This window comes from Staurois parvus, unplaced genomic scaffold (genome assembly GCF_062004578.1).
Source record: "Staurois parvus isolate SC_StPar_1 unplaced genomic scaffold, SC_StPar_1.0 ptg000092l, whole genome shotgun sequence".
Taxonomy (NCBI): Eukaryota; Metazoa; Chordata; class Amphibia; order Anura; family Ranidae; genus Staurois; species Staurois parvus.
Window position 1 is genome coordinate 3,416,189 of NW_028317888.1, and position 26,724 is coordinate 3,442,912.

Here is a 26,724-nt window from a genome sequence, read left to right on the forward strand (position 1 = left end):
GGCCCCTAATCTGCCATAGGCCCCTATATACCGCCTCCTCATGCTGCTGCCAGGTCCAGAGTCTCTCATGGGTCCCTGCACGGCCTCCCATTGCTGCTGTCTCCATCGCCACACTCTGCCATGTGCCACTTTCAGGTCTCCTCACACACTGCTGGTGTGTAGAATTTTTTGACATAGGGTGCTGGCAGATTACGGGCCTCCCATTGCTGCTGCCAGGCCCCTAATCTGCCATGGGCCCCTATACCGCCTCCTCATGCTGCTGCAAAGTCCAGGGTCTCTCATGGGTCCCTGTACGGCCTCCCATTGCTGCTGTCTCCATCGCCACACTCTGCCATGTGCCACTTTCAGGTCTCCTCACACACTGCTGGTGTGTAGAATTTTTTGACATAGGGTGCTGGCAGATTACGGGCCTCCTATAGCTGCTGCCAGGCCCCTAATCTGCCATAGGCCCCTATATACCGCCTCCTCATGCTGCTGCCAGGTCCAGAGTCTCTCATGGGTCCCTGTACGGCCTCCCATTGCTGCTGTCTCCATCGCCACACTCTGCCATGTGCCACTTTCAGGTCTCCTCACACACTGCTGGTGTGTAGAATTTTTTGACATAGGGTGCTGGCAGATTACGGGCCTCCTATAGCTGCTGCCAGGCCCCTAATCTGCCATAGGCCCCTATATACCGCCTCCTCATGCTGCTGCCAGGTCCAGAGTCTCTCATGGGTCCCTGTACGGCCTCCCATTGCTGCTGTCTCCATCGCCACACTCTGCCATGTGCCACTTTCAGGTCTCCTCACACACTGCTGGTGTGTAGAATTTTTTGACATAGGGTGCTGGCAGATTACGGGCCTCCCATTGCTGCTGCCAGGCCCCTAATCTGCCATGGGCCCCTATACCGCCTCCTCATGCTGCTGCCAAGTCCAGGGTCTCTCATGGGTCCCTGTACGGCCTCCCATTGCTGCTGTCTCCATCGCCACACTCTGCCATGTGCCACTTTCAGGTCTCCTCACACTGCTGGTGTGTAGAATTTTTTGACATAGGGTGCTGGCAGATTACGGGCCTCCTATAGCTGCTGCCAGGCCCCTAATCTGCCATGGGCCCCTATACCGCCTCCTCATGCTGCTGCCAGGTCCACAGTCTCTCATGCCATGTGCCACTTTCAGGTCTCCTCACACTGCTGGTGTGTTGAATTTTTTGACATAGGGTGCTGGCAGATTACGGGCCTCCCATAGCTGCTGCCAGGCCCCTAATCTGCCATGGGCCCCTATATACTGCTTCCTCATGCTGCTGCCAGGTCCAGAGTCTCTCATGGGTCCCTGTACGGCCTCCCATTGCTGCTGTCTCCATCGCCACACTCTGCCATGTGCCACTTTCAGGTCTCCTCACACTGCTGGTGTGTAGAATTTTTTGACATAGGGTGCTGGCAGATTACGGGCCTCCTATAGCTGCTGCCAGGCCCCTAATCTGCCATAGGCCCCTATATACCGCCTCCTCATGCTGCTGCCAAGTCCAGGGTCTCTCATGGGTCCCTGTACGGCCTCCCATTGCTGCTGTCTCCATCGCCACACTCTGCCATGTGCCACTTTCAGGTCTCCTCACACTGCTGGTGTGTAGAATTTTTTGACATAGGGTGCTGGCAGATTACGGGCCTCCTATAGCTGCTGCCAGGCCCCTAATCTGCCATAGGCCCCTATATACCGCCTCCTCATGCTGCTGCCAGGTCCAGAGTCTCTCATGGGTCCCTGTACGGCCTCCCATTGCTGCTGTCTCCATCGCCACACTCTGCCATGTGCCACTTTCAGGTCTCCTCACACACTGCTGGTGTGTAGAATTTTTTGACATAGGGTGCTGGCAGATTACGGGCCTCCCATTGCTGCTGCCAGGCCCCTAATCTGCCATGGGCCCCTATACCGCCTCCTCATGCTGCTGCCAAGTCCAGGGTCTCTCATGGGTCCCTGTACGGCCTCCCATTGCTGCTGTCTCCATCGCCACACTCTGCCATGTGCCACTTTCAGGTCTCCTCACACACTGCTGGTGTGTAGAATTTTTTGACATAGGGTGCTGGCAGATTACGGGCCTCCTATAGCTGCTGCCAGGCCCCTAATCTGCCATAGGCCCCTATATACCGCCTCCTCATGCTGCTGCCAGGTCCAGAGTCTCTCATGGGTCCCTGTACGGCCTCCCATTGCTGCTGTCTCCATCGCCACACTCTGCCATGTGCCACTTTCAGGTCTCCTCACACACTGCTGGTGTGTAGAATTTTTTGACATAGGGTGCTGGCAGATTACGGGCCTCCCATTGCTGCTGCCAGGCCCCTAATCTGCCATGGGCCCCTATACCACCTCCTCATGCTGCTGCCAAGTCCAGGGTCTCTCATGGGTCCCTGTACGGCCTCCCATTGCTGCTGTCTCCATCGCCACACTCTGCCATGTGCCACTTTCAGGTCTCCTCACACTGTTGGTGTGTAGAATTTTTTGACATAGGGTGCTGGCAGATTACGGGCCTCCTATAGCTGCTGCCAGGCCCCTAATCTGCCATAGGCCCCTATATACCGCCTCCTCATGCTGTTGCCAGGTCCAGGGTCTCTCATGGGTCCCTGTACGGCCTCCCATTGCTGCTGTCTCCATCGCCACACTCTGCCATGTGCCACTTTGAGGTCTCCTCACACACTGCTGGTGTGTAGAATTTTTTGACATAGGGTGCTGGCAGATTACGAGCCTCCCATAGCTGCTGCCAGGCCCCTAATGTGCCATAGGCCCCTATATACCGCCTCCTCATGTTGCTGCCAGGTCCAGAGTCTCTCATGGGTCCCTGTACGGCCTCCCATTGCTGCTGCCAGGCCCCTAATCTGCCATGGGCCCCTTTACCACCTCCTCATGCTGCTGCCAAGTCCAGGGTCTCTCATGGGTCCCTGTACGGCCTCCCATTGCTGCTGTCTCCATCGCCACACTCTGCCATGTGCCACTTCCAGGTCTCCTCACACTGCTGGTGTGTAGAATTTTTTGACATAGGGTGCTGGCAGATTACGGGCCTCCTATAGCTGCTGCCAGGCCCCTAATCTGCCATGGGCCCCTATACCGCCTCCTCATGCTGCTGCCAGGTCCACAGTCTCTCATGCCATGTGCCACTTTCAGGTCTCCTCACACTGCTGGTGTGTTGAATTTTTTGACATAGGGTGCTGGCAGATTACGGGCCTCCCATAGCTGCTGCCAGGCCCCTAATCTGCCATGGGCCCCTATATACCGCCTCCTCATGCTGCTGCCAGGTCCAGAGTCTCTCATGGGTCCCTGTATGGCCTCCCATTGCTGCTGTCTCCATCGCCACACTCTGCCATGTGCCACTTTCAGGTCTCCTCACACTGCTGGTGTGTAGAATTTTTTGACATAGGGTGCTGGCAGATTACGGGCCTCCTATAGCTGCTTCCAGGCCCCTAATCTGCCATAGGCCCCTATATACCGCCTCCTCATGCTGCTGCCAAGTCCAGGGTCTCTCATGGATCCCTGTACGGCCTCCCATTGCTGCTGTCTCCATCGCCACACTCTGCCATGTGCCACTTTCAGGTCTCCTCACACTGCTGGTGTGTAGAATTTTTTGACATAGGGTGCTGGCAGATTACGGGCCTCCTATAGCTGCTGCCAGGCCCCTAATCTGCCATGGGCCCCTATACCGCCTCCTCATGCTGCTGCCAGGTCCACAGTCTCTCATGCCATGTGCCACTTTCAGGTCTCCTCACACTGCTGGTGTGTTGAATTTTTTGACATAGGGTGCTGGCAGATTACGGGCCTCCCATAGCTGCTGCCAGGCCCCTAATCTGCCATGGGCCCGTATATACCGCCTCCTCATGCTGCTGCCAGGTCCAGAGTCTCTCATGGGTCCCTGTACGGCCTCCCATTGCTGCTGTCTCCATCGCCACACTCTGCCATGTGCCACTTTCAGGTCTCCTCACACTGCTGGTGTGTAGAATTTTTTGACATAGGGTGCTGGCAGATTACGGGCCTCCTATAGCTGCTGCCAGGCCCCTAATCTGCCATAGGCCCCTATATACCGCCTCCTCATGCTGCTGCCAGGTCCACAGTGTCTCATGCCATGTGCCACTTTCAGGTCTCCTCACACTGCTGGTGTGTTGAATTTTTTGACATAAGGTGCTGACAGATTATGGGCCTCCTATAGCTGCTGCCAGGCCCCTAATCTGCCATAGGCCCCTATATACCGCCTCCTCATGCTGCTGCCAGGTCCAGAGTCTCTCATGGGTCCCTGTACGGCCTCCCATTGCTGCTGTCTCCATCGCCACACTCTGCCATGTGCCACTTTCAGGTCTCCTCACACTGCTGGTGGGTTCCATTTTTTGTCATAGGGTGCTGGCAGATTACGGGCCTCCCATTGCTGCTGCCAGGCACGTAATCTGCCATGGGCCCCCGTACCGACTCCTCATGCTGTGACGTTGCAACAAGGTGGAATTCAACCCTACATATGTTAGACCGCCTTTACGAACAGCGAAAGGCCATCACAGATTTCCTGATGTTAAAAGCGGATAAAGGTACTCCCTGTGTAACTTAGATGTCAGCCATTGGCAGCTCATGCGTGACACCTGCGCTTGCTCAGGCCCTTTGAGGAGGCCACGCTATTCGTGAGTCGGCAGGACTATGGGATGAACGACGTCATTCCTCTGTTGCACGTCCTGGAACAAATGCTGTTAACCAGGGCTTTCTTTCTGCCGGAACGCGGCGGTACTGCGTTCCGCCACCTTTTTCTTCTTGTCCCCGCTCACCGACTGCCTCTGCAGAGCTGACAAGCTATGCAGAGCAGCGAAAGTGACAGGTGCCGGACGCGGCTTGTTTATGTCATGCTTGCGCGTGCCCGGCACCTGTCACTGCCGCTGCTCACAGCCGGTGAGCGGGGACATGCACGCTTCACCCCCCCCCCCCTCTACCGCCAGCGTGTAAACATCGGGGGCGCGGACGATGGGCGAGGACACTATGCACGCTTCACCGCCCCCCCCCGCCGGCGTGTAAACATCGGGGGCGGCGCGGCGACATCAACGGCAGTGACAGCGTGGACGCAGGGGCCGTACAGCTTGGAGTAGGTAAGCTGCGCTCGGCTCCCTGTCACTGACTGCAGTATCATGTATTGCTCTAAATTTTTACTCTCTCCCCAGCCTGTGCCCACCTAAACTATCCCAACCACCTGTGCCCACCTAAACTATCTGAGCCCACCTAAACTATCCTCACCCACCTGAGCCCACCTAAACTATTTCAGAACGCAATTGCTCAGCGCTCAGCGGCGCCGATCGAGAGCGCCCCTCCTGTGCATGAGGAACAGGAAAGATAAATTCAGTGATGGACGGTATTTTTTGGAGGAAAAGGTGGCAACCCTAGGGGAGCCTGTAGGAGCAGGCACATCTACCAGACAGGGTACACATGCATGCTAGACTGATTTTATATCTATGCTGGACGTTTACAAACGGCCTGCCATGATTTTATATCTATGCATGTGTTCCTGGTGTCAGTACGGTACTGATTTTATATCTATGCGTGTGTTTCTGGTGTCAGTACGGTACTGATTTTATATCTATGCATGTGTTTCTGGTGTCAGTACGGTACTGATTTTATATCTATGCGTGTGTTTCTGGTGTCAGTACGGTACTGATTTTATATCTATGCATGTGTTTCTGGTGTCAGTACATTAGTCATTTTATATCTATGCATGTGTTTCTGGTGTCAGTACGGTACTGATTTTATATCTATGCGTGTGTTTCTGGTGTCAGTACGGTATTCATTTTATATCTATGCATGTGTTTCTGGTGTCAGTACATTAGTCATTTTATATCTATGCATGTGTTTCTGGTGTCAGTACATTAGTCATTTTATATCTATGCATGTGTTTCATGCAGATCATGCAAGAGGCAGCCGGGGGTCCGATGACATCATTTCCCTTATATGGTATGTACGGGAAATGATGTCATCGGAAGCCCCTCCCAAATTTTACTTGCATTCCTGTTCTCTAAAGGGGTGGTCCTAGGGTTTGATGGGGGCGTGGCCAGGTTTGGGTGGGGGAGTTCCACCACCTTTCCTCTGAGAAAAAAAGCCCTGCTGTTAACAATGGCTGGTCAGGGTGCGGTAGACGTGGCGCACAGATCTCAACGCCACATGACCCCTGTGGGGGCAGGACAGGAAGAAGAGGAGGAGGTAGAGGAGGACATTTGTGCTCAGGAATTATTGAGTGAAATGGGTGGTTTTTCCACTCAGCGGACAGGAGTGGAGGAGCAGGAGCATCTGGTAGAGGAGGAGGAGGAGGAGGAGACAGAGGACCCAGACGCACCGTGGCAGTATGCTGTGGAGATGGAGGCAGGGAGTCCCTCGCATTCCTTGGCACAAATGGCCCATAGCATGCTCGGTTGCTTGCGTAGCGACAGCCGAATAATAACCATCAGACAGAGGGATGACTTTTGGCTGTCCACCTTGTTGGACCCTCGCTACCGTTCAAAAATGGTGGCCTTTTTCACACCTGCTGAGAGGGAGGCCAAAATAACGTACTATAAAAACCACCTATGTAGTCAGCTGGTCTCTGCCTGTCTGCGCCAACGTCCATCCTCAGACACTGTGGGCCCTGTGCGCTCGCGTTCCGCTGCCATGGCAGCAGGGGTGGGGTGGTAGGAGCAGTGGCAGCTCCACCAGCAGCGGCTGCCTCAGTCTGCAGTCGATGATGAGTAGCTTTCTTCACCAGCGCAGTGAGGAAACTACTAACCAGCCGCAGCAGCAGCAGCAGCAGCAGCATCAGGTGGACCTGGAGCAGGACCTCAAACAACAGGCTTAGGCCTACTTGGACAGCACCCTGCCAACCGAGGTAGACAATCCCCTTGACTACTGGGCAACGAAACTTGACCTTTGGCCCCAACTAGCTGAATTTGCCCTTGAAAGGCTGTCATGCCCGGCCAGTAGCGTGGCATCGGAGCGCGTGTTTAGTGCGGCAGGAGGTATTGTAACTCCGCGGAGGACACGACTGTCCACCCAAAGTGTGGAGAGACTGACGTTTGTGAAAATGAATCAGGCGTGGATTAGTCTGGATTTCAAACCACCAGTTCCTGACACAACTGACTAAATCCGCCATGAATCATGCCCCAAACATGTGCCACTTTCAGGTCTCCTCACACTGCTGGTGTGTTACATTTTTTGTCATAGGGTGCTGGCAGATTACGGGCCTCCCATAGCTGCTGCCAGGCCCCTAATCTGCCATGGGCCCCTATACCGCCTCCTCATGCTGCTGCCAAGTCCAGAGTCTCTCATGGGTCCCTGTATGGCCTCCCATTGCTGCTGTCTCCATCGCCACACTCTGCCATGTGCCACTTTCAGGTCTCCTCACACTGCTGGTGTATTCCATTTTTTGTCATAGGGTGCTGGCAGATTACGGGCCTCCCATAGCTGCTGCCAGGCCCCTAATCTGCCATGGGCCCCTATACCGCCTCCTCATGCTGCTGCCAGGTCCAGAGTCTCTCATGGGTCCCTGTACGGCCTCCCATTGCTGCTGTCTCCATCGCCACACTCTGCCATGTGCCACTTTCAGGTCTCCTCACACTGCTGGTGGGTTCCATTTTTTGTCATAGGGTGCTGGCAGATTACGGGCCTCCCATTGCTGCTGCCAGGCCCCTAATCTGCCATGGGCCCCCGTACCGACTCCTCATGCTGCTGCCAGGCCCGTAATCTGTCATGGGCCCCTGTTGTCGCTTGTTGGCATATTCCGCTCGTTCAGATGCTCCTTCTCCTGCTACTCCTCTTCACGGATTCCGTCAGCAGTCTTTCTTGGAATCCGTTTCCAAGAGACAACAGTTTGCGAGCACGCACCAGACGCTGCAGAAGCTGAACGTCCTCCTGTCCAAGTTGCTGCTGCCAGGCTCGTAATCTGTCATGCGCCCCTGTACCGCCTCCTCATGCTGCTGCCAGGTCCAGAGTGTGTCATGGGCCCCCGTACCGACTCCTCATGCTGCTGCCAGGCCCGTAATCTGTCATGGGCCCCTGTACCGCCTCCCCATGCTGCTGCCAGGTCCAGAGTGTGTCATGGGTCCCTGTACGGCCTCCCATTGCTGCTGCCAGGCCCGTAATCTGCCATGGGCCCCCGTACCGACTCCTCATGCTGCTGCCAGGCCCGTAATCTGCCATGGGCCCCTGTACCGCCTCCTCATGCTGCTGCCAGGTCCAGAGTGTGTCATGGGTCCCTGTACGGCCTCCCATTGCTGCTGTCTCTATCGCCACACTCTGCCATGTGCCACTTTCAGGTCTCCTCACACTGCTGGTGGTTTCCATTTTTGTCATAGGGTGCTGTATGGCCTCCCATTGCTGCTGCCTCCACCGCCACACTGTGGCTCCACACTCTGGTTTTGGCCCCGTGACTGCCCAAATGAGTGAAGTGTGCGGTGATTCTAAGATCGACGGCACTCATCTGCATGTCATACTGACTGACAGTATTATTTCTCTTCCCCAGCAGACTCCAAGGGCATTTAAATTAAAGGTACAGTGTTCAGCACTAATATTAAGTCTCTCTGAAGCCTAGAAACAACCTATTTTAAGTTAAATTCACAGCGAATATATTCGACTCGAATCGAAATTTTTCCACGAATTCACCGAATCAGTCGAATCGAATTTTTGAATACTTCGCTCATCTCTAATCACTTCCTGTCTGTCTTCCATAGAGACTTCCTGTCTGGGTAGAAGTGAGATCTCCACCTTGTGGAGTTCAGAGGAACTGCAGCCCCGAGAAGCGTCTGGTAGTGTGACCCCGGCCTTGTGCTGGGTGTGTATGGACTGTACATCCTTATAGAGGGGTCACCTCCACCAAGGGGGACAGAAATATATGACTCCTCGGGGGAGGGGTTTTGGCCCCTTTGATTTTGCAGTAACATTGATTGCAGATTTAGTCCTGTAGAACATCTGGTATATGGATACAAAGCCCCCCAGCTGGGAGTAAAGGGTGTAAATGGCTGGTGACCCCCAGATTTGGGCAATGATGTCATCACTATAAATGGATAAAACCCGCGCTATGTGTAACAACTCCAAACTTACAAAAACCTTCTAGCGGACTGCTGCTGTAACAAAGGGAAGGATTCCCTGTCATCTAGAAGAGCATTATGTGTCACAGCGCTGTCCTATTGTGTGTGCACAGAAATCATCACAAATACACTACAAATATGTGGAGACATTCAGAGATAAAGAGCTCGGGGCTCCAAATCCTATTCTCTGCACATCCACTGCTTCCACTTTACACCCACTTCATTGGTCTTATGGTGTTTATCAATAAATGAAGGAAACTAGTTTGCAGAGGAGGAGCCTGAACATGGCACCAAGTGGCAGATCAATGTGAGATCTTCCAGCACCAGGCGTCTCCAATGTCCCGCTACAGCACAGGAGAAAATCCCCTAGGAGCAGCTGCCGTGACCTACCTGGGATCAGGAGTGGTCCCCTGTGGAGGAGAGCGAGGTGTGCGGACCCTTCCAGGTTGGGCTGGCTGGCCGGTGATGGAGAGTGAGAGTGCGGCTGAGGTTGGAGGAGGAGGAGAGCAGAGATCCAGCGTGGACACCGAGCGTTCACATGACTTGCTGCAAAGGAGTCCTGGGAGCTGGGAGGAGCCGGCCGGTGTGAAGGAGTGCAGGAAGTGGTGGACCTCTCTCCCCTCTCCTTACCACCCCCCTCCTGGATACCATCATGCTGGAGCTGTCAGGTCCCCTGTAGGGGCACCAAGGGAACCCCCCCCCCGGAAGCTGTACCAACAGACAGGGAAGCAGACATCTCACTCATTCAGGAGAAGACCCATCTGAAGACTGAATCACCTGGTGTGGAGGAAGAAGAGATCAGGATGGTGACTGAGATGAAATGAAAAAGGAAAATTTAAATGAAATAACTTATTATAATTGATTGGAACTGTGAAGTAAGTCTGAGGGGGGGAGGCACCCAGGGGACAGAACCCCGGGGATCCTGAAAAAGATGAAGGGGAAGGAGGATAAACTAAAATCAATAGGATCCAAAAGGGGACTGGAGACTAACAGAGGTCTATAGGAGGGGAGAGAAAGGAGAAAAGGGAAAAAATGTCAACAGTATGAAAAATAAAGGGATAAAAGGAGGAGGGCCAAAGGCCTCCCAGACAAGCTCAATTCAAAAATATATACCCCAACAAGAGAAACAGACCCCCGAGAGACAGCAAGGAATAAGTGGAAGAACAGAGATGGAAGCACTGGAGAATGCTCTAGATTGTCCCGGACATGACCAACGTTAGTTAGGATATAGAGGAAGGAGATATAGGAAAAACAGCAGATTTGGAGAACATAGAAGATCAGAAAAAGAACTCTCAATTACCCACTAAAACAGAAATTGCAGAAATGTTTAAAGGGTTAGAAAAGTCAATAAAAGTGGAGATGGTGAAACAGCACAAAGATTTGGGGCAGGTATTGAAGAGGGTAGAAGACACGGAGGAAGAATTGGATAAACATGCCCAAGCCATAATAAATTTATAGAGACAGATGACGGAAATGAGAAAAGAACAGAGAAATCTGCTATATAAACTGCAAAATCAGGAGAACAGGGAAAGAAGATGCAATTTAAGGATTCAAGGTTTCCCCGAGACTTCCCAAGGAGAAAGTGTAATGGAAACAACAGGGAAAATGCTTGTAATAGTAATGGACAGACCTGCAACAGAGCCACTTAAAACTGATAAAGTATATAGAATCGGAAGATTATGGCAAGAAGGTAGAAGAGAAAATTTGAGAGATGTGATTGTACAATGACATTATTACCGGGATAAAGAGGAGCTTTGGAAGAAGATAAAAGGAAGGGCAGCAATAAAATATGGAGATATACATTTGCAGATCTTTGCTGACCTAGCAGTGGAAACTTTAATAAGAAGGAGAATATTGAACCATTACTTGAACAAATGAGAAAGCAGAACGTTAGGTATAGCTGGGGATTCCCAGAGAGTTTAATCGGTTGGAGAAACGGTCCCAACTTTGATAAGAGATCATTGATCTGTTATCATAAAATGAGATCCGATGATCAGGGTTTACGTGTTAAATCTTCTCTTTCCCTTCTTGTCGGCAGTAGCTGGAGTTCAGTGTTTTGTGGCTACGGTTATCAGAGAAGTAAAAACGGTGAATTTTGGGAAGATGGCATATGATGATCCTATGGGTGAAGAACGTGTTGCTTTGGAACAGCTTATGAACTGTCATGACATTGTGATCATGCCTACTGACAAGGGGGGAAACCTTGTCATCATGGATCAACAAAGATATGTGTTGATGTGTCAACAGATCATAAAACATAAGGAAAGGTACACTAAGATAACAACCATCAACCTGGAGAATGGTCAGAAGGTCCTCTCTGGTGTGACTGAGGAAGCTTCTGAGAAGGGTAACATTGATAAAAAGACCACAACCTTCTTTTAGGTATTAAATCCAGATACCATTTTAATAGACTTCCAAAAGTCCATAAATCAGTGGTTGACCCCTTCCTGGAAGAACTATTATCTCAGGGAGGGGGTCCCTCACAAGAAAGTCAATGAGTATATTGATGAATTGCTACAACCTTTTGTGGTGGCTTTACCCTCCTATGTGAGAGACACTTTGCACCTCCTAAAAGTTGTAAATGATTTGTTAGTACCTGATGATGTCATCTTACATTAGATGTAGAGGCATTATACCCTGTGATGGAAGCGTAGGCAGGACAGAACACACACGGAGGATGATAAACACACAAAGTTTTATTGAAATGGGAAAGACACTCAATCAAGGTAATAAGGTAGCATCCGGGTACCCAAAAAAGGGGGGAAGAGGGGGGGAGGAGTCAGAACAGCGATAATCCGGCCCACAATAGGGTGAATTGGGTAACGATGGCCCAAACACTCAGTGGGGCAGTCCAGGTAGCTATAAAAATCCAGGCATGCAATAGGGCAGTCCAAGCAAGTATTAATCCAAGTGTTCAATGGGGTAGTCCAGGCAGGGAGAATGTGGGTGTACAATGGGGAAGTCCAGGCAGGGAGAATATGGGAATTCAATAGGGCAGTCCAGACAAGGGCAATATGGAGATTCAACAGGGCAGTCCAGGCAAGGAAAATATGAGCATTCAATGGGGCAGTCCAGACAGGGCAATATAGAGATTCAATGGGGTAGTCCAGGTGGGGGAAATATGAACACTCATGGTTTTAGGCAGGGGTAACTTCCCAGAGTCAAAGCGGTCAGAAGGCAGGGGTAACTTCTCAGGCACACAGCAGCAGCAGGCAGGGGTAACTTCCCAGAGGCACAGTGGTCAGTAGGCAAGGATAACTTCTCAGGCACAGTGGCAGCAGGCAGGGGTAACTTCCCAGAGACACAGCAGCAGCAGACAGGGGTAACTTCTCAGGCACACAGCGGCAGCAGGCAGGGGTAACTTCCCAGAGACACAGCAGCAGCAGACAGGGGTAAGTTCTCAGGCACACAGCGTCAGCAGGCAGGGGTAACTTCTGAGGCACAGCGGTCAGCAGGCAGGGGTAACTTCTCAGGCACAGCGGTCAGCAGGCAGGGGTAACTTCCTGGGCACACAGCGATCAGCAGAGCAGGCAGGAGTAACTCCCCAGAGACACAGCGGTCATCAGGCAGGGGAAACTTCTCAGGAACACAGCAGCAGCAGGCAGGAGTAACTCTTCAGGCACACAGCGGAAGCAGACGGGTAACTCCTCAGGCACACAGCGGCAGCAGGCAGGGGTAACTTCTAGGCACACAGTGGCAGCAGGCAGGGGTAACCCCCAGGGACACAGCAATCAGCAGAGCACTCAGCGGGGCAATGGGCAATGGGGTCTGGCCTTGGCTCAGACCACACACAGCTGTTCTCTCTCTGAGCAGGGGACCAACAAACACCTGGGTCCTGCTCCTGTCCTCTTATCCCGGAGCAGGATGCTTCCTGTTTGCCCTGGTAAAGGCCAGCCCTGTGTCAGGTTGCCGGGGCAATGAGGTGAGCTCCACTCACTCTGGCTGCGCCCAGGGAGCGCGGCCTTTGTCTCTGGCAGGCGCAGAGCACGAGAAGCCTCATGGCCACACTGCGCCCACCAGGACAAGGAAGGGGCGTGCGCAGAGACACCCCGGTGGCCTGCACATGAAGAATCCATGTGCAGGCACAGCGGGGTGTCAGACTCCTGCCTGGCAGAGCTGGGGAGAGGTGCTAACCACATCACAGGGAACAGTTCCTGACCTCCTGCACAGCCTTTGATGTAGGCTTGTGCGGGATGTCGGAACCTGTAAGGGGAAGGGAGGGGGGAGGATGAAAGGGATCGAGGGGGAAGCCGTGACAGGAGGGGGGAGGAAGATGAGGGAGAGCGAGGGGGGACCGTGACATATTCCTCTATCCCTCATAAGAAGGATTTAAAGGTTATAGAAAATCACTCAACAGCAGACCTAGAATCATTTTGCACATAGACATTTTGTTCTCGGATTACTCAAGTTTTTGTTGGAAAATAATCCATTCCTGTTGGATATAAATGTTATTGCCAAGCACAAGGTACTACAATGGGGAAAAATATGTGTACCGGCCTACACTAACCTTTATGTTGAAGAATGGGAGAAGTCAGTGCTTGGGGATGAGGCCTTGTCAGGGTACCTGAGCAACATCACTGGTTGGTTCAGGTACATCGATGACGTTCTCATTCTCTGGCACGGTGAACCTCAGGAAGATGAGAGTTTTGTAGATTTATTGGAATAAAATTAGTTCAATTTGAAATCCACGTATACCTACCATGCTAGGACCATTACACTTTTGGATTTGACTATCCAGAATATGGAGAATGGTACCTCTGTATTTGTGTTGGTATTGGGTGGCTTTGGGGTGTTTTGTATGTTTAATGTAAAGTACACTTTTTTGGCACTAGCATCTGGTGTTTATTGGCTCCCATGTTCCAGTTTGTTTGTCCTTTTGGGATACCAACCAAACCAGTCACATGTCAGTCTTTTCCCATCTGATCCTATGATGGTGCTCTCTATATCTCTCCATGATGGATACACTTTGGTTCTTTCCTGGATCAAAGGTCCTTTGATCTGAAGCTCCATGACAGTGAGTGGACTTTTATATCTTTTTATGGTCATCTGCTTTATGGGCTCCTAGTAATCTGGGTGACATCCAAGCCATGCATAGATGGTATCAGTGGTCCCTGTAGAAATCCATATATATGGACATTTGTGCATTATTAATTACAGACTAAATCTACCTGGAGACCTGGGGACACTGTACAGGTTCTACATGTAGTCTCGGGGGTCCCTGTGGAAGTCCATGTGAGGACATGTCTACCTATGATAAATGACAGGCTAAACCCACCTGGAGACCTGGGGACACTGTACAAGTTCTATATGTAGTCTCGGGGGTCCCTGTGGAAGTCCATGTGTGGACATGTCTACCTATGATAAATGACAGGCTAAACCCACCTGGAGACTTTCTCCACACCTGGAGTGTGCTGCATTCTTGGAGAACGTCTACACAGTGTTTCCAGATTGGCTTTATCACCCCAACGAGCTCGCTCCAGTTCATGGATGTCATCATTATGTTTGGAGGATCTCACCAGTCAGGAGCCTTTCCTGTCATCCTACATGTTCCCTTCTGAGGATTGTTCTATCCTTCCAAACAAATGTATGAAATCATGGATGAGTCCTCCTTCTATGTGATCTAGAAGATCTTCAATCACAATGTCTTTATGGATGAAGTGGATGGCCCAGTTTATATATTATTTATTGCTTTACAGCTTTATTCCCTCCAGGATTCATTCTTTATTTATAGAACCATTCAAGGAAGTGTTCTTACTGTGAGAGATCTCCACCACCATTCCTCTGTGACCATTACATCCTTGTCATTTATGTCTAACATCTTCATTATCAGTGGATTGATAGATATTCTTATACTTTAGGATGTATATTTGCATTTTCTTCAACAAAAATATACATTTCGGAGGTATCTGTTTCATTGGGTTTACCTTTTGTTTTTAACTTGTGTTCTGTGTCTTTAAGACTTTTCTTTAGATATTTTATTACATAAACAGTTGGTTGCAAAAGATCTAGATTTATTTTTCTTTATTTTTAAAATAATTGTTGATCTTCTGTGGTAGCCCTCAAAGGTAGATAATATACAGGAATGGCTATTATGAGATATTTTGAGGGCTGCAGTTCCTCTGAACTCCACAAGGTGGTGATCTCATGTAAACCCAGACAGGAAGTCTCTATGGAATACAGACAGGAAGTGATGTCAGGTACAGACAGGAAGTGATGTCAGGTACAGACAGGAAGTGATCTGAACAAAGACAGGACATTTCATGTGGCTCAAAGAAGAGTAGACATTGGTTGAAGTGGCAGCAGAGGAGGTAATAAGATTTCCTATTTCCACCCAGTAACCCCCATCATGTCCGTCCTCTTCCTCCATAGTCACGTCCGTCCTCTTCCTCCATAGTCACGTCCGTCCTCTTCCTCCATAGTCACGCCTGTCCTCTTCCTCCATAGTCACGTCCGTCCTCTTCCTCCATAGTCACGTCCGTCCTCTTCCTCCATAGTCACGCCTGTCCTCTTCCTCCATAGTCATGTCCGTCCTCTTCCTCCATAGTCACTGTGACGTCTTTTATCTCCAGCAGATGATGATACACACATATATAGTGTGGGAACCCAGATGAACCCCTTCAGGGGCAGAACATTCCCCCACTTCCGGGGCCGGAACATTCTCCTCATTGTGGAGATAAATTCTAGTAATATGGTCCTCTAAACAAACAGCACTGACAATAAATAGACAAGACAAGGACCATCCTGACCATACATGGCCTACAAAGGGCAATGATGACACTACACAGGCAGCCAATGGGCAATCATTACACTATGCAGCCAACACAATGATGGAGTGCCGGGGTCAGGAGTATGGAGCATAGAGCCCCTTACATTGCTGCTCAGGAGGAAGAAAACATTCCAAATGAATGAAGAGCAATCACCACTGAAGTGCTATGTTCCCTCTTTTATACATTGTGGAGGGTCTGGTTTGAATATGTCCAAATAAAGGTGATTTATTTTTTTGGATGTGCAGCGAAACAGATTTTTCTTCTCTACCCGGAACAAAACATTCCCCAGCCTGCCATGAAGAATATGTTCCATCATTGGTGTCAGAAGGAGGAAAAAAATGAGGGGTCTGAGGGATGAAGGGGAGCTGAGAGGACTCTCAGGAGGTACTAAGGATGAGAGACTTTGGGACCCCTGAGGGTGTAGAGTAGATGGTGAAATCTGGGTTGATAGGGTTGGCAGGTAGCATATCTCTGAGGGAAGAGAAGGTTGTAGGGCTCATGGGACTCTGAGGTAGGGAGGGGGGCTCTTGGTCTCTGGTTGTCCTCCCACCTGAACCTATTTTCCAGACCTTCTTACAGAACTCCTACCAGGAAAGGAAGGCAACCTTCATCTTCTTATCATCTGACCGGTCAAATAACATTTTCCAAGATACCAAGCGGAATGAAGAAGGGAAGTCTTTCACCCCTTGGTGGGAACTCATTCTTAGAGGAGGTCTGTTGGTGAATTATCAACTAAAAGGTAGTCAGGGGTCAGTGCTGAACATCTTCAGGAGACACTCCAATACCTTCCCATGACACAGGCTCTGGCAGTGCCCGGTGCTGGAATTCAGAGCCCCAGGAACCCACCACCACTCTGTACAATGTCGTGTGTACTACAGTATACTTGCCAATGATGAAAACAAGACCCTACCCCCTGCCATCCTCCTCCTACCCATACTGGGCTACCATTGGAGGAAGGAGACCAGACCCCTCCCTCACAGCTCTCTCCTCCACCAGCACCATCCTTCTATTCTATCCAATCCCTTCTCATACTGCAGAGAGTGACAGTGACATCACTCCTGTCAGTTAGAAAGCTGTCAGAGATTGGAGCCTTGCAGCCGGAGTTCTGGCAATTATCCTGATTAGCCAGTAAATCCAGCCAATAGTCAGCAAGTTCCCCTTCCTGGACACCACGATGACCCAACATTGACCTCACAGCACTGCCTCAGAGGAAACATGTCAAAGGAAGGATCATATTTATCATTCCTTGTCTGAAGATCTAAAACTCATCAAAACCAGTTCAGAGACCAAACAAACCCAACAGAGAAAAGGGGATTTCTGATCTGGCAGGTCAAGAGGGTCCCGGGACCTCCAAAGTGTAACAAATACTAAACAGTCCCGACTAAACATCTTCCCATGGGGGGAGTAGTTCTTCAATGTCCAGCAACCCTCCTATTCCCCCCTCACATCCACATCCTATTATTGTGTGATCAATACCATCCAAATCATTCTTACTTTCATTTCCCAAAGTTATCCGTCTACAAGGAGACCTGTATAGATCACATGATGGCACCAATGAGGATGGAGGAGGACCGGAGTCACATGACTGAGAAGATACTAAACCTCACCCTGGAGATCATCTACCTGCTGACCGGAGAGGTGAGGAGGATTCTGGGAGGTCACATGACATCACTGTTATCTCTATTAATAAAACACAGACCTGACCGGAGAGGTGAGGAGGATTCTGGGAGGTCACATGACATCACTGTTATCTCTATTAATAAAACACAGACCTGACCGGAGAGGTGAGGAGGATTCTGGGAGGTCACATGACATCACTCTTATCTCTATTAATGAAACACAGACCTGACCGGAGAGGTGAGGAGGATTCTGGGAGTCTAACATGATATTCCTATTGGTTCCTCAATATAGAGATTTCCTCTTCTGAAGTCAGGTGATCATATGACCATCACAGTGCCTCCATGTGACTCCCTAAACCCTGAGAGACACAACATGCAGAAGATTCTAGAAGTCATCAAGAAGATGATGGAGCTGCTGACAGGAGAGGTGAGCGGTGCCGGGAATTCTGGGACATTCTCCAGTAACAGACAAGGGATGTGTCTGGATGGTGACTGTATCATTGTGTGTGTCAGGTTCCTATAAGGTGTCAGGGTGTCACTGTCTATTTCTCCATGGAGGAGTGGGAGTATTTAGAAGGACACAAGGATCTCTACAAGGACGTCATGATGGACAATCAGCCGCCCCTCACATCACCGGGTAAGAGGAGACTTTATTGTAAAGGAGAGAGCAGTACGGAGGATCCACCTAGATCCCCCATCATCTGATAAACACATAGAAACAATGGATTCAGTCAGTGTGTGTGTTTCCTACAGATGGATCCAGTCATGGGAACCCACCAGAGAGATGTCCCCGTCCTCTGTATTCCCAGGATTCCACACAGGAAGGTCACACCATCCCTCACCATCATCAGGTAGATGATGACAATTATTGGTAGTTGTGATTTATACACAGCATGTTTGTTACAATGAATGTTTTATTATATCTTTCAGAGTGGAATCCTCGGGGATGAGAATATTGATGTTAAAGAAGAGTATAAAGAGGAGGATGAGGAGTATGGAGTGATGGAGGAGTTTTCAGAAGGACACAAGAATATGATGGAGCCACCTAATACCAGGAACCCACCAGAGAGATGTCCCCGTCCTCTGTATTCCTGGGATTCCACACAGGAAGGTCACACCATCCCTCACCATTGCAAGGTTGGTGGGATGGAAAATCTAGAACATGGACTTGTAGGGGTGATAAGTGGATATTTTTATGTGATATTTTCTTGATTTAGAGTGGAGATCCAATCGATACAGAATTTGAGGTGAAAGCAGAAGAAGAAGAGGCGTATGTGAGGGATGATCAGCAGTCTATGGAGGAGGATGGAATAACGGGGACATTTATAGAGGAGGACACTCCTACAGAGATCAGCACAGGTGGGTCATGAACACTAAATCCATTCCTCCACCCATACTGCTCACTGATTGGTCCAGAGTAGGGCGGGGACTGGGTGATATCAGCCTGTAATCCCCTGGTCACTTTCCTGAGCTGTGTTCCCCGTCCTGTATTCCTGGATTTCTCTCGGATAATCTTCCTTCTCTGTGCTGCAGACACAATTTATGTATCAGTTCTGGTTGTTTCCTCACTCTCTGACTAAGGTCCATGAATAAAGAAATGACCTGGTAGGAGATCAGAGGAGCCATTTCCTAGTTCCCTTGATGGTGGAATTGTAAGCTCCTCAGAGACCAAGCTGCCTGATGTGGGCGGAGTCCTGGTTTGGGGGAACCAATCAGCTCCTGTCTAGTAATCCTCTTTGTCTTTGTATTTTAGTCCATGGCCGGGAGATGAGGAAAACCTCCGAGGATTGTCTCACTTTGTCTCCAGACTGGAAAGTAGAAGATGAGGACATCACACAGTATAGTCCAGGAGAAAACCCGGCTCCCTCCAATGTCCATCCGGCACCACCCAGTGTAGATGGACCATCAGATTCCTCGTATCCTGAGGAACCTCAGACTGTGCGGGACCGGGCCGGCCTTCCAACAGGGAGGAGGTTCTTCTGTACTGAGTGCGGGAAAGGTTTCCATTATAAATCCCATCTTAATTTGCATATAAAATCTCACACAGGGGAGAAGCCACATTCCTGTCCTGAGTGTGGGAAATTTTTTCAGCTAGGTCCAGTCTGTACAAACATCTGAGATCTCACACAGGAGAGAAGCCATATTTCTGTTCTGAATGTGGGAAATGTTTTTCAGATAAGTCTAACCTTTATCATCATAAGAGATTGCACATGGGGAAGAAGCTGTAATCCTGTTCTCAGTGTGGGAAATGTTTTATAGAAAAATCAAAACTTGTTGGACATCAGAAGTCTCATGCGGTTGAAAAGCCATATTCCTGTCCTGAGTGCGGGAAATCTTTTTCAAGGAAGGCTAATCTTTACACACATCAGAGATCTTACACAGGTGAAAAGCCGTTTTTCTGTCCTGAGTGCGGGAAAAGTTTTTCACATAAATCCAATCTGTACGCACATCACAGATTACACACGGGGGAGAAGCCATATTCCTGTCCTGAGTGTGGGAAATGGTTTTCAAAGAAGTCCCATCTTTACATACATCAGAGCTCTCATATGGGGGAAAAGCCATATTGCTGCCCTGAATGCGGGAAAAGTTTTTCACAAAAATCTAGTCTGTACAAACATCAGAGATCTCACACAGGGGAGAAGCCATATTCCTGTTCTAAGTGTGGGAAATGTTTTGTAGAAAAATCAAAACTTGTCGGACATCAGAAGTCTCATGCGGTTGAAAAGCCATATTCCTGTCCTCTGTGTGGGAAAATTTTTTCAAGGAAGGCTAATCTTTACACACATCAGAGATCTCATACAGGTGAAAAGCCACACTCCTGTTCTGAGTGCGGGAAAAGTTTTTCACATAAATTTAATCTTTACACACATCAGAGATTGCACACGGGGGAGAAGCCTTATTCCTGCCTTGAGTGCGGGAAATGTTTTTCAAGGAAGTCCCAACTTTACATACATCAGAGCTCTCACATGGGGGAAAAGCCGTATTCCTGCCCTGAATGCGGGAAATGTTTTTCACAAAAATACAGTCTTTACAAACATCAGAGATCTCACACAGGGGAAAAGCCATATTCCTGTTCTCAGTGCTGGAAACGTTTTTCACAGAAGTCCGATCTTTCCAGACATCAGAGATCTCACACTGGTGAAAAGCCGTATTCCTGTACTTTGTGCGGGAAATGTTTTACACAGAAGTCTAATCTTTACATACATCAGAGAACTCATACTGGGGAGAAACCGTATGCCTGTCCTGAGTGCGGGAAATGTTTTTCAGACAGGTCCAGTCTTTGTAAACATAAAAGATCTCACACGGGGGAGAAGCCACTTTCCTGTCCTGAGTGCGGGAAATGTTTTTCAGTGAAGTCCAGTCTGCACAAACATCAGAAATCTCACACAGGGGAGAAGCCATATTCCTGTCCTGAGTGAGGGAAATGTTCCTTACTGAAGTCCTGTCTGTAACGGATATGTAAAATTTATTGTAACGGACATGTAAGATTTGAGTGGAAATATGGTATCATAGCCATGACAGGTTGAGTAGATTAGATTATGTCAGGCCCTTTCATTGCAAAGGTGTGTGCAGGAACAGTCTGGTCATTAAGGATGTACATTGAGCCCCTGGGCAGTAGGGAAATGAATAGAAGGTACAGACAATGGTCTGGGGTCAGATGTGTATGTATACACAATTACTCCATAGGCCTTACAGACCCAATCATCATTTAGCATCAATTAGTCTAAAGCCAGGTTCCTGGAGGTGACAACTTTGTGTTAATGAGATGATCACCTGCTGGGAAAACCAGTTTAGGAATTTGTTATAGGAGACAGGACAGCTAGCTATATGCATTCATCAAAGGGGGATGTTTAATCTCTTATAAAAGCTGAAATATTAGTTGCAGAGATATGAACAAGCTTCTTTTGTGCAGGCCATTCTGTGCGCTACATTTGCATATGAAAATCATATTTTTGGCTTGGGGAGAAAGCCAGGAAAATGCATAGAATGATTAGATGACGCGGGGGTGCGACAGTCGGAGGGTGTTTGGTACTGTTGCGATCGGGCTGACACGCTGGTGTCAGAAATCCAATCCCCGACTTGATGTACAGGCCAGTCTTGGCCCAATTGAACTTGGGCAGGTCCACACACAGTAACTCTTGTGGGCAGGTCAGGACCACCTCCCCCAGAGTCAATTGGCCGAAGACTAATGTCCTGCCCATGTACTAATCCCAATAAATTGGGTACATGGACATTTGTGATCCGTACGGAGCTGGTTGGATTGACCAATGGATTGCTAAGTTTCTGGCTTGCTCCAGTCGCAGAGTAAAGTGTTATTCTGTCTTTTTATTCCCTTTTATTTTATAGTAATTAGTCATTTGTGTGTCTTCTTATATCTTTTGTATTTTCTGTAACCTTTTATATTTTGTACATATTTTATGCTCTGCCCACTTTGGGAAATTAAATCTTAAAATTAATTAGTGAACTTCTGTGTATTTAAGCTCGTGCTCATATCTTCGGAGAGACTAGATTGGAGAGATTAGATTGGAGAGATTAGATTGGGTTAGATTGTATTGTATTTTAGTGCCTTTAAAATGCTCGGTCAAGCTCATTGCCAATCTGTATGCAACTGCACTGTGAGTGGGCAGATTGCATGCAGATTGCAAAGGTAACAGATCTGCCAGACGGAGATCTGTGTGTGTGGGGTGTCTCAACAGACCATTCTGTGGATAAACTGTTGGGTGGTGGCAGGCTACCTTTGTGGTGCGTCTGGTGTGGGGGGGTGTGGACAGTGGAAGGGTTATCAACACCGGGGTAAAAGCTAGGATAGCTGAAGGGACCTTTAGAAGGGTGTGTGATTACTAAGCTGGTCCTCAACTCTAATCAGGGCACCAGGTTGTATGTAAGATCCTATCTGCCAGTGTGTGGTCAACCAGCTGGATTGGAGTGGAGTCTCCATCTGGTGGTGGCCAGAGGTAGTGTGGGCTGTGAAAAGGTATCACGGCTGATCTTATATATGGTTTGAGATATTTAAGTGTAAATCCCTTTATTATCCCCTCTTTACCACCCTGTCGCGGCCGCACGCGTGCGTCACGGTTAGCTAGTCGCTGTGGGCGTGGCGTGTGGTGGACACGTGACAGGGTGATCGTTTAACGAATCCTTGACACTGTCCTCCTGTACATCAGGGGTCCCACACAGGGGAGAAGCCATTTTCCTGTCCTGAGTGAGGGAAATGTTCCTCACTGAAGTCCTGTCTTCTTGTACATCAGGGGTCCCACACAACCCTGGAGGTGTATTAGTACCTTGAGTGCGGGAAATGTCTTCTAGATGAATGTTGCTGGACATCCCAGCTCTCATGTGGGGAAGAAGCACACCCTGATATACACCTCAGATATACTCCATGGCTGATCTTCATCATGGAAGAAACAGTTCATAAGGAGATCAGAGGCCCCCAAAGACATGGATGAAGTGTGGGACCGGGTTGGCCATTGATGGCAGGAGAAGAAGTTTTCAATGTATTTTCCATCAATGGAAGACATTCCAGCAGCTCAGATGTGATCCTAATAACATTGGTTCCCCCATTCACACAGGAGGAATGGACATGAACTCTCACTGAGGGAATTGCTATACAAACATTCTATGAATAGACCCCCAAATGTCAGGAGATGTTTCTATAAAGACGGGAAGTATGGAGCAGAGAAATGAATAGACCTCCCAGCAATGTTATTACCAGGCTGCAGCTAGGGGGAGCTCTAATGTCACCCCAGCTGAGTGATCCCATCTAGCCCACATTAACCCTCTCACTGCCAGAGCTGTTTCTGCATGATTTTGCACACATGGGAAAATGCAGATTTTGGTCCTGAAGATGAGATAAACCCCCAAACATCTATTCTGTGACATCAGAGGCCCTGGAGAATAAAATGGTGGTAGTTCCAGTTTTGTATTTCACATGATTAAGCTCAATGATTTATCAAGATTAAATTTCAGTAAATAAATACACTAAATGTTATATTAGAGAACACAAATGTAAGATTTTACTTTTTTTGTGGGGTAAAATGTAAAATACGAGGTTGTGCTGAGTAAATAGACACCCAACATGTCCATCCTTAGAATGGTGTGTGCTGATGAAATGATGGAAAATGTTGGTGCCCTAAACCCCCCCGAGGTGATCATTAACCCTTGTGCTGCCATGGATGGGTGTTGTACTGACCTATAGAACTGCTTCCAGCTGGCCAGGTCAGTATGACGTATGTCCATGGCTTTCCCCTTCTGCTATAACCTCATGGTCTCCTGAGCTTCCCTCCACTCCACAGACCCTCTGCCTGTCCTCTAGGATGGCTCCCTGCACCTCTAACATCCCCCCCGCAGCACTAATCCCCCTCGCAGCACCCACTGCTCGCCCACAGCACAGATCTACCTTTAGCTTCCCTGCTGCTGGCCTCTTCTCCTCTCCCCTCCCACCAGCTTCAGCTGCTGCAGGGGAGCCACTGGGAATCAAAATGTCTAAATATTTCCCTCTGCCGCTCAGACTCCCCCCTTGTCCTTAGACCTCTTACTGATCCCCTGAAGCACCTTCCCTGCAGTGCTGCTGGCCAGCTTCCCCTCTACCCCCGCCCATGGCCGTAGCTGCTGCTGGAGTGGAAGATCAGTGTGGTTTTCAGGATGGAGAGTGGGGGGTTGGAATGTCATGTTTACCAGCCCCTTCCTGAATGAACACAATGAGTGATCAGTACCGATCACTCCTGTGTTCATTCATCACTGAAGCATAGTAAAGAGTGTTTTCTGTGCTTTAGTTTCATGAATGAATAGAAGCCTCTGTACAGTAGACTCCTATTTATTCATCTACAGTGCAGCTGAGGTTGCATTGAGGACTCTGAGGATTTCTTTAGTCCTCTGATATCTAACCACCCCCCTCCCCCACAAAAAAATAAATACAATAAAATTATAAAAACAATTAAAATAATAAAAAAGTGGGGCCTCATCCTTACAGGGCACATTACAGCATAGGCCCATGTCAGGCCTTGTTCACCCACATGTGTATACAGTGGTGCTCTGTGTATCCCTGTACAACCAGTCCCATTGATGCCAATTGGCACGCAGCGGCTGCACACACACAGCTGCTGATCTCAATCTGACATCCATGTGGATGCATGTCCCAGAAGTCACACTGTCTGCATTCAGGGCTGTGCACCCTCATGGATGTCAGGATGGGGGCAGCAGCTGTGTCCTCCATGCAGTCTCTGAATCCCCAATGACACCAATGGGACCGCACAGCACGTGTCCATCACCGTGTGGGGAACCGAGGCCTGGCAGGGCGTACACTATAGGATTTCCTGTGTGAACGAGGCCTTAGTAGGACTATAGCAGGAATGTTGTACGTTGTGTTGTGTTTATGTCTCTAATAATGATTTTAGTGTATTTTTAATAAAAATAGAGATTGAATAAACGTTTGCCCAACTATTGCGGGTCTAATATATCTGTAGCACTTTTTATTATTCCACTGGTTCTATGCTTCCAGAAAATGTCTGGTTTGGGGGTCGTTTACAAATTCTGGAAATAATAAGTGAAAAATTATAACCTTCAGATTTTTAGACTAAATTGCACATTTACAGTTTTGCAAATATTTGATTTTCACCATTTACCAAAAAAGCGCAATCTAAAATGTACAAATATTTCTTATTGATTACCGCAGTCCAGTTTTAGATTTAGTGGGAAGTTAGCGGGAATTTTGTGAGTTTTGTTGTTTGTCTCGGCTAACAATGACTTTTATGTATTTTTTTAGTGAAAATATATATATATTTTTATTAACATTTGCACAAATATCACGGGACCTGAAAAATCACTAGCACCTTCTTTTATTCTACTGGTCCTAAGCTGTCATAAAATGTACGGTTGGGGGGGTCCCCTTCTTTTTATTCTACCTGCCTTATGCTTTCAGAAAATGTACGATTTAGGGGGGGTCACCTTTTTATTCTCCCGCTTCTATGCTTTCAGAAAATGTACGATTTAGGGGGGTCACCTTTTTATTCTTCCGCTTCTATGCTTTCAGAAAATGTACGATTTAGGGGGGGTCACCATTTTATTCTCCCGCTTCTATGCTTTCAGAAAATGTACGATTTAGGGGGGGGTCACCTTTTTATTCTCCCGCTTCCATGCTTTCAGAAAATTTACGATTTGGGGGGGTCACGTTTTTATTCTCCCGCTTCTATGCTTTCAGAAAATGTACAGTTTGGGGGGAGGTCACTTTCTTTTTATTCTGCCGGTACTATGCTTTCATAAAATGTAGTTTGGGGGGGGGGGGGGGGCAAATTCTCTTCATTCTAACAATTCTATGCTTTCAGAAAATGTGTGATTTGGGGGGTCACCTTCTTTTCATTCTACCCGTTCTATGCTTTCATAAAATGTACGCTTTTATACATTTTGGAAACTGTAAGTGAAAAATTATAATTTTTAGACAAAATTGCTCTTTGACAGTTTTCTGTAGATTTGATTTTCTCAATTTTCAAGGCTGTTTGTAAAAAATAAAAAAATGGAAACATTTAAAAAATGGTCTGACCACCTGAGTTTAACCGCCTCCTGCCCACCGTGTAGGGAAATGAGGGATGGGGGGGAGCTCTCTTGTTCTGGGAGGACATATGACATCCTCCCACTCTATTTGCGCATGCACACCCCCGGGGACACAGTGGATCAGTGATCATGGTAAAGAGCCAATGATGTAGGCTCTACCATGTGATCAGCTGTGTCCAATCACACCTGATCACATGTAAACAGGAAATGCTGGCTATCGGCAGTCCTCTCCTCTACACTTTTAATCAGGGCAATGATCATCAGTGCAGCTCCATCAGTGCTGCCTTTCAGTGCCCACCTTTGCCTCCAGTCAGTGTACATCAATGCCAAATATCAATGCCCATCAGAGCAGCCTTTCAGTGTCCACTAGTGATGCCTGTCAATGTCCATCAGTGCCTCCTCATCAGTGCAGTCTATCAGTACCGATCAGTGCTGCCTATCACTGCTGCCTATCAGTGCCCATCAGTGCTGCCTTTCAGTGCCCATCACTGATACCTGTCAATGCCCATCAATGCCTCCTCATATGTGCAATCTATCAGTACCCATCAGTGCTGCCTATCAATGCTGCCTATCAGTGCTGCCTTTCAGTGCCCATCAGTGCTGCCTTTCAGTGCCCATCAATGATACCTGTCAATGCCCATCAATGCCTCCTCATATGTGCAATCTATCAGTACCCATCAGTGCTGCCTATCAGTGCCAGTTGGTGCTGCCTATCAGTGCCAGTCAGTGCCACCTATCACTGCCAGTCAGTGTCACCTTT

The 26,724-nt window shown here is 48.7% G+C and overlaps 2 protein-coding genes across 2 annotated transcripts in view; one reads left to right on the forward strand and one right to left on the reverse strand.

Moving 5' to 3' along the window:
- Nucleotides 1-26,724, reverse strand: part of LOC149468140 (uncharacterized) — a 212,024-nt gene that overhangs the window by 49,687 nt on the left and 135,613 nt on the right. The gene's annotated exons all lie outside the window — the stretch shown is intronic.
- Nucleotides 9,368-26,724, forward strand: part of LOC149468143 (uncharacterized) — a 72,746-nt gene continuing 55,389 nt past the window's right edge. Inside the window, exons 1-3 of the mRNA XM_089670651.1 lie at nucleotides 9,368-9,614; nucleotides 11,070-11,378; nucleotides 19,677-20,649. Of these exons, the coding sequence (XP_089526777.1) occupies nucleotides 9,368-9,614; nucleotides 11,070-11,378; nucleotides 19,677-20,649 (1,529 nt within the window). The remainder of the gene's footprint in view (nucleotides 9,615-11,069; nucleotides 11,379-19,676; nucleotides 20,650-26,724) is intronic.